Source organism: Gamsiella multidivaricata (genome assembly GCF_025024155.1).
Source record: "Gamsiella multidivaricata strain RSA 2152 chromosome Unknown BC939scaffold_6, whole genome shotgun sequence".
In the NCBI taxonomy this organism is placed as follows: Eukaryota; Fungi; Mortierellomycota; class Mortierellomycetes; order Mortierellales; family Mortierellaceae; genus Gamsiella; species Gamsiella multidivaricata.
The window spans coordinates 691,473-699,064 of record NW_026251714.1 but is presented as its reverse complement, the minus strand read 5'-3'; the positions used below and the strand labels follow the sequence as shown (position 1 = coordinate 699,064).

Here is a 7,592-nt window from a genome sequence, read left to right as displayed (position 1 = left end):
AAGGCCATTTTGTTGATACGTGTGCGGGATTACAAACAATTACTTTTTTGCTTGGTCCACCGAGTTCCAGTTGGAAGTGAGTTCTTGTTAAGTTTATGCTTTGTTGAAATTCTCCGCGCCTTTCTACTAAGGACCAAGCTCTATTATCTTCATGTACCACCTCAAGGTTATGTCAAGTCACCATGGCATCGTCTGCATGGATTCGACGCACAAGGCCGTCAGATCATTGCTGCCTGATCCAGATAACGAGAAAGTGTTCCCATCTGCATACCTTTTCACTGTCCTTGTCCGAGATCGAGCAGCGAATATTGGCATACCAATTGCCTTCATGGTTTGCAACTCTGAATCAATGTTAGTTGTCCTGTCGTCTCTTGTTTCTGCGCCCTGCTTCCCTACTCACCAAAAGATTCATCTCTCTCTATTACATTACTCTCGTTGCTCCTTGACTGTCAGTGCCCTTAACACTTTTTCCTTAGTAATACTCTTAGGACCTGGCTGAAATGGGTCAAGGACCACTCTGGCTTGAACGCGTCCAAATTCATGGTAGACTGCTTCCAGACAGAAACAGAGGCGTTACGACAATCATTCAAGACACTGCATATCTATTACTGCTCGTTTCATGTTGCACAGGCATGGGAGCGAAAGACAAAAGAATATCATGGAACAAGTGCAGTTTTGCAACGATTCAATAAGGAAAAGAAAAGGGTTGAGTGGCAGCATACTCCTAACACACTGTCATTGTTCTGTTTCTATTCTCATAGGTTGACGTCTGTAATGCTATGCGACTACCTTTGAAAGAGATACGGAATGCCAGAACTGATGCAGAGCGAGTGCAGAAGTGGGATGATTTCACAAAGGCGTTCCTGAAACGCAAGAAGATGATCAACTACCTGAAAACGTGGATGGTCCCAGAACGAGTGGAGAAATGGGCATTGTACCTTAGAAAGGTACTGTGAGAAAGGCTAAATTGAATGTTGTTAGGCAAGGCTGACTCCCGTCCAACTTTGCACATAACTGTTAACCACTATCCTTATTGTTTTGCAATATAGAATTACCAGCATATCAATACCAACAACCTTGTAGAAAGCTGGCACAAGACGTTGAAGAGGCACCATCTAGGAAGTCTGCGTAATCTGCGCCCGGATGATCTTGTGTTTCTGTTGCAGGGAGCAGTGGACGTTGACTTCCAGAAGAGACTTTACCAGATTACAGAGGGATTTGCTGACCCGCCATTGTCAACATACGACGCTAGGAGGAAAAAAGAGGCAATGAGACTGGATTTTAATGTTGCCCTGCTTATGGTTGAGGCACTGATCCAGCACAAAGTAGGTTCTGGCTTGGCTTAATTTGTCAAAAATATCGTGGTGGTTGTGGTTTCATGCCTATGCTTACTTTTTTACCATCCTTTTTTCCAGTTTGTCGTCAAATCCTTTGTTAGAGCTGACGTTTCATACATTGTCATGCAGTTGTGCCGATTATTGTCTTCACCTGTTCCCTTGCAAGTACATGTACCTGGTTCAGAGGCTCTATAAAAGTGTGAGGGTATCCTATTCCGGTGAGCCTGCGATTGAATCTGCCATTGAACCTGCCGTTGCTCAGGAGCAACATGTCCAGAATATGGATTTTTTCGGACCAGATTTGGAGGCAGGATTAGCGCCATTACTCCGTTTGCAACTCGACCGGAAAAGGGCAGCAGAGCAGGAATTCGAAAGAGTTGCCAGAGAAGTGGCGACCAGACAAGAGTTTGAGGATAATGAGGGTTTATTAATGGGGTTGATGAAGCAAATGGGCGCCGCAGTGGAGGCAAGAAAGAAAAGGAAATGTACACTCGAGTACCTCAAATCTGTTGTGGCGACCACAAAAAACACTTTATTCGAGATTCAAGGCCTGAATGCCTCACAAGCAGGACGGCGGTATCAAAAATAGTCCTCTGGTACGAGTCAAATACAGAAGGCTCAACCGTGATGTTATTTCCAACGTTATTTTCAGTCGAATCGTTTTTTGGTGACGAGATGCCTTTGCCCCTGTCTTTTGACTCCACACGTGATAGTATGAATGGCATTTGAACCCACCGGCCCTGCGCTCTCGAATCGGCCTCCTCTTTCTTCAACCCGCTCAAGACAAGAATGGTATGGCATAACTGTAGCCTCGTATCCAGTTATCTATCTATTTATCCATCCACCCCGTCCATCCATCCCATCCATCCCGTCCATCCATCTATCCATCCATCCATCCTTGGACCGCTCAACGACATCCTACTCCACGCCATGGCCTCCAACGACCACTTCAATTGCTTCCAATCGATATTTTTTATTATGAATGGCCAAAGCGCACCGACCTGACTTGATGCGACCGCAACAATCAACCATTATCCCGACTCCTTGATACCTCCTTTTCAGCGACAACGACACTTTTCGCCACACTCACTCCTTGTACTTTGAAGGGCTGAGATTAAACGATGCATCACTTCCAGCGCCACCAACTTTGTATTTACTTTGCTCTATAGTCTTCCAAGCTGGTTTTAACGAAATATCTCCCTTTCACTAGTCTCACCGCAAGTTTGAGAGACCACGCCACGGTTCCCTTGGGTTCTTGCCCCGCAAGCGTGCTGCCCGCCATCGTGGAAAGGCCAAGTCCTTCCCCAAGGATGATGTCTCCAAGCCCGTCCACTTGACTGCCTTCATGGGCTACAAGGCGGGTATGACCCATGTCGTCCGCGACTTGGACCGCCCTGGCTCCAAGATGCACAAGAAGGAGATCGTCGAGGCCGTCACCATCATCGAGACCCCTCCCATGGTCGTCGTCGGTGTCGTTGGCTACGTCGAGACTCCTCGCGGTCTTCGCTCTTTGACCACTATCTGGGCTGAGCACTTGTCTGAGGAACTCAAGCGTCGCTTCTACAAGAACTGGTACCGCTCCAAGAAGAAGGCCTTCACCAAGTACGCCAAGCAGCACGCCAACGGTGCCAAGTCCATCCTTCGCGAACTCGAGCGCATCAAGAAGTACTGCTCTGTCGTTCGTGTTATTGTCCACACCCAGGTCCGTAAGGTCAAGATTGGTCAGAAGAAGGCACATGTCATGGAGATTCAATTGAACGGCGGATCGGTCGCGGACAAGGTCAATTTTGCATATGAGCACTTTGAGAAGACGGTCGATATCAATTCGGTTTTGGAGCAGGATGAAATGATCGATGTTATTGCTGTCACCAAGGGTCACGGTTTTGAGGGTGTCACTCACCGTTGGGGCACCAAGAAGCTTCCTCGCAAGACCCACAAGGGTCTTCGCAAGGTTGCCTGTATCGGAGCCTGGCATCCTTCCCGCGTCATGTACTCAGTTCCCCGTGCTGGTCAGAACGGCTACCACCACCGTACTGAGGTCAACAAGAAGATCTACCGCATCGGCAAGGGTGAGGACAAATCGAACGCCAAGACTGAGTACGACTTGACCGAGAAGGCCATCACTCCCCTCGGTGGCTTCCCCCACTACGGTATCGTCAACGAGGACTATGTCATGATCAAGGGATGCTGCGCTGGCACCAAGAAACGTGTTGTCACCCTCCGCAAATCCTTATTGGTCCATACCAGGCGCTCTGCCTTGGAGAATGTCCAGCTCAAGTTCATCGACACCTCCTCCAAATTTGGCCACGGTCGCTTCCAAACCCGCGAGGAGCGCCAGCAGTTCCAGGGCACTCTTAAGAAGGACCTCTGATTGTCTTTATCCCCCGCGTCATGATAGCACTTGTAAAATAAAACATTCACAAAAAAAAGACAACCATCAATGCTAGTATTTTTTTTAATTTTAATTTTTGGTGGCGTCCGCATCGACTTTGCCCAATCACATTTTCTATTTGATCAAACGAAACGAAGAGAAGCAGCAGCACATTTGCATTAGCGATCAGCACCATGGCCGAGGAGATCCAGAACAAGGTACCCACCTAAAAGTCCTGCACAGCATGAATATTCTATTTTCTCTATTTGATTCGGTGCTTACTTTTTGTTCGTCCTCTGTTGACGACAAGTAGATTCATGAACTCGACATCCTTACCGAGGAATTGTCAACACTGAGGCCAAAGGCGGTAGGTGCAGTGTCGCTGTTGGCAATTATACAATTGGAAGCAAGAAATTAAATGGTATTAATCCTACGGCCATATATTCCGGAATTGCTTTGCCTAGACTGTCTATGCCAAACGAGTGCCCTCTTCAAAACTACTCTTTCTCGAAAATAAGACCCTGCTTACTTCGGCGAAAAAGAGTAAGGGATATAGCACTTTGACAATGGGTCGTTGATAACATACCAACATACCAAGCAACAGCCGTCTAACTCTGCTGCAATTCCCCGCAATAGAGGAATTTGCTGAAGCCAAGGCCGATTTGGCTGTTATTCCGGATCGGGCAAATATTTGAGCTAGTGTAGCAGAGCTGCCTTCAGTTCAGATCGATCCAGTCCATCTGCAGCAGGAATGGCACAAGAACGGCTGTGGCAACAACTGTGCGTATTCAGGATTCCCCCCGCCAAATTCGTCCATTCGTAAAATGCATAATGCGTTACCTAGGGTGCTCCAAGATCATTTTGTAGGGCAAATAAAAAATAATAGCAGTGAGTCAAAGTGTGCTTTCTGAAATACACCGCCAGCAATGCCTTCATTTTTCTCTTTTCTCTTTTAGGGCTCTGATCATCTTGGGAATCGCAAACGATAGAGGACAGCATGCAATACTGCTCCTTTCGACACAAATTAGGATAGCAAAGGGTTTGTTCCGCAGCGGTCTGCATCATCCATTTTATTCTAGAAATGCATGATGCACTGTCAATTCTACCGACTGTCAAACAAACCTTACAAATGAAGCAACAATTGCAATATGCATAGATGTAACCTGTTGCATATCTGATAACGTAGCTTCAACCATCCGTTCTGTCTGTTGCCTTGTTTTGCAATAGTGTAGTAGGTTCAAACCTAGGAGTGGTGCTAAGGAGGCTTTACTCGGCTAGTAACGGTACTCTTAAACATCCACAGCCACTCTTTCGAGTCCAGAACTGTTAGATAGAGAGTTGGTCGCATGTGGTGGTGCTACTCAAGTTGTGAAAGACATCGAAGCTGGTGGTCGCGTAAAAAAGGGGAAATCTATTTGGCAACCCATCCGGAAATACATTTGCCACATTGAGCATGAAAGTCATTGAGCTCGCACAAAGCCCGCTACATGAGGATGTATGTTTCTTACGCTCCACGATTGCCTTTATCTTTGACAAGAAAATCTTCTAGAAGAAAAAAGATAAGAAGAGTCTATTTGGCAACCCCTGCAAGGAATCCGTGACGGATTTATTGAAGCAAATAAGGTATTATTTTCCGCTATGTACAATAATGGGCCCTAAGAGAGCAGCGAGAGTTGGTTTAGACATCTCTTTTTCTTCGTGGGTGTAAGAAGAACTGTATGATCCAGTTGCTTCGGTTTTGGAGGGGGTGTGCTGGATCTATGTCTAATATTCTGCATCATGTTGCTCCGTGCCAGATAAAGCTCGCGCTTTAAGTGAAGGTTGGTTGCCGTTGCGGTGAGGTCGTCCAATGATCGCTGGGAAAACGGACGAGATGGAGAGATAGAATCACGATAAGTATGCAAAACATAATATAAATCACACATCGAGCACAGGAACGTGCAGTTGCTTACCAAGAAATTGACCATCACGGAAAGGGATTTCCCACCCAGGAAATCTTCCAATTCGACAGCGTTAGTCGGCAGGAAAACAACCTCGGACGTAATTGGCCCGCACACGAAAATGTCGCCATGTTTCTGTATAGTGTAGAAATAGCCAAGGAATCCTAAAAGAGAAAAAGAGGTATTGTGTATTAACAGTAACAACAGCCAAAATGAGGAAAAACTGACCCACAATATCACCAGCAATCACTGTTGCGTTCTCCATGCCGAGCTCCTGAAGAGCGACCCGTACACAACGATTCAGTCGGACATTTTTTCGGTTCTGGCAAACGGGGACCGATCCACTTTGGGCCACCGTCTTGATCTCAATGTTCGCCAACTCTACTGCTCCAGACCTGAAAAGCATGTCACATCTTCTGCCACTCTCCGCCATGTCTCCGAACTCAAGTTGAAGTCCTTTGTTGACAACTTTGGATGAACTGAGGATTTGCTCTCCACTTTAGGAAAGAAAGAAAAACAATGGTCAGTAATAGACACAGAAAAAAAAATAAAGAAAAATAAAGAAATAGAGACCTGGAGACGTACGTGTGAAGTGTAATATTCTTGGATTTCAGTATGGCAAAGACGGTGATCCATTGATGCAGACAGTCTGCTTCTGATGCTTGTGCCACTCCGTATGGGGGATCCAAGATGAATGTGCAGAGGTGTTCTACAATCTTCAACACCTGGCCACGAAGGCGGTCAGTAGGATCTAACGTGCCCTCAAGTGCTTGCTGCGCTACCTCACCTCTCTGTACAAGGACATAATTTTGCAGATGCTCCATTCCTTTTATTTGCAGCTCCTGTCTCAAGGGCTTAAGGATTTCAACAATTTGATTATCCTGTTCAAATTCCTTGCGCAAGTAGGCTAGGCGGTCTCGAAATCATCTTTGTCAAAGTAGTTGTCCACGCCTGAGCCAAACAGATTGAGTACACATGACATGGAGACCCTAAAGAAACAAATATGTTAGAGAACGAACCACAGAGTATTCGAATAAGGAGACAGAGCACAACAAACATTAGCAAAGATATATCGCATACATCGCGTCCTTGATACGAATCGGGTCCTTTGTGCTATCTGTTGTATAGCCTCACAAGCAGACTTGGGCGTGTCTGAACAGAGCTTTGTAGTCAGATGGCATACTTTTCGGGACTGGCGGTATGACCGGGGTCTTGACTCCATTCACCTTCATATATCATTGCAAGGAGCAAGAAGCTCTTAGTCGACCTAACAATTATCAGTTTGGTGTATTTCACCCAGATAATAAGCATATCACAAACCGCACCAACTCTATTAAGGCAGTTGTAAGTGAGCGCCATGGCTCTTGGGTTTCTTGCATCTGGAAGGAGCCGCGTCTTCGTTTAGCTGGGCTCGTCGGTGGCATGTCGGCCTTGCTCGATTCCGCTTTCGCAAAGTCTGCCTCGCTCCTCGAAATCGACATCTTGCGCATCAGAGTCATCATTCTCGTCCATCGCCTTCAATGCTCCTTTGGCGCCAAACCAGCAACAATTGGTTAATGGTCATCTCCACCAGAAACAACATAAGCGCAACTATATAATAATAATAATAGCTACCTTGTGTAAAGCTATCAAGGCCCTTGTGCACAAGCTTGCTGATTGATTCATTTGTGTGGCCGACAGCATCAGCAATAAGCATTTTGTCGTACTGTGCTCTGAGCTCCTTGGTGTCCAGTTTACACCCCACAGCGATAGGATCTCCCGCGAGCCGCTTTCGCCCCACATATGAAGCATAACGGGAATATAGCCTGTCGAGGCTACCTTCTTTATGCTTGCTTGTTCTCGTTCGCGAACCGTTCAAATGATTTCATTTGATTGAAAAGGAGCAAGAAGTCACGCGCCCGAGGAAGAAGGCCAAATTTGTGAGTTGGAAATCGAGGTTTAAGG

General features: G+C 46.4%; 5 protein-coding genes across 5 annotated transcripts; 4 read left to right on the top strand and 1 right to left on the bottom strand.

The window, feature by feature from the left end:
* The first annotated feature begins 28 nt into the window (after positions 1-28).
* BC939DRAFT_261349 (uncharacterized protein) lies at positions 29-639 on the top strand. Its single transcript, XM_051551065.1, has 3 exons — positions 29-76; positions 167-351; positions 454-639. The coding sequence occupies exons 2-3, from the start codon at positions 170-172 to the stop codon at positions 497-499; spliced, it is 228 nt and encodes a 75-aa protein (XP_051416563.1). The 5' UTR covers positions 29-76; positions 167-169; the 3' UTR covers positions 500-639.
* On the top strand, positions 514-1,078 carry BC939DRAFT_439045 (uncharacterized protein). Its single transcript, XM_051553915.1, has 3 exons — positions 514-663; positions 762-962; positions 1,056-1,078. The coding sequence occupies exons 1-2, from the start codon at positions 541-543 to the stop codon at positions 954-956; spliced, it is 318 nt and encodes a 105-aa protein (XP_051416562.1). The 5' UTR covers positions 514-540; the 3' UTR covers positions 957-962; positions 1,056-1,078.
* Positions 1,079-1,891: 813 nt separating this feature from the next.
* On the top strand, positions 1,892-3,708 carry BC939DRAFT_473571 (60S ribosomal protein L3; the record flags this gene model as incomplete). Its single annotated transcript, XM_051558359.1, has 2 exons — positions 1,892-1,933; positions 2,548-3,708. 2 exons carry the CDS (start codon positions 1,892-1,894, stop codon positions 3,706-3,708), a joined length of 1,203 nt encoding a protein of 400 aa, XP_051416561.1.
* A 123-nt stretch (positions 3,709-3,831) lies between these two features.
* BC939DRAFT_525554 (uncharacterized protein) lies at positions 3,832-4,612 on the top strand. The gene is made up of 4 exons (XM_051561322.1): positions 3,832-3,926; positions 4,022-4,075; positions 4,173-4,251; positions 4,345-4,612. Exons 1-4 carry the CDS (start codon positions 3,903-3,905, stop codon positions 4,401-4,403), a joined length of 216 nt encoding a protein of 71 aa, XP_051416560.1. The 5' UTR covers positions 3,832-3,902; the 3' UTR covers positions 4,404-4,612.
* Positions 4,613-5,520: 908 nt separating this feature from the next.
* On the bottom strand, positions 5,521-6,655 carry BC939DRAFT_261085 (uncharacterized protein). The gene is made up of 3 exons (XM_051551064.1): positions 6,234-6,655; positions 5,661-6,145; positions 5,521-5,564 (listed from the first exon to the last, which is right to left on the bottom strand). Exons 1-2 carry the CDS (start codon positions 6,470-6,472, stop codon positions 5,722-5,724), a joined length of 663 nt encoding a protein of 220 aa, XP_051416559.1. The 5' UTR covers positions 6,473-6,655; the 3' UTR covers positions 5,521-5,564; positions 5,661-5,721.
* Positions 6,656-7,592: the final 937 nt, after the last annotated feature.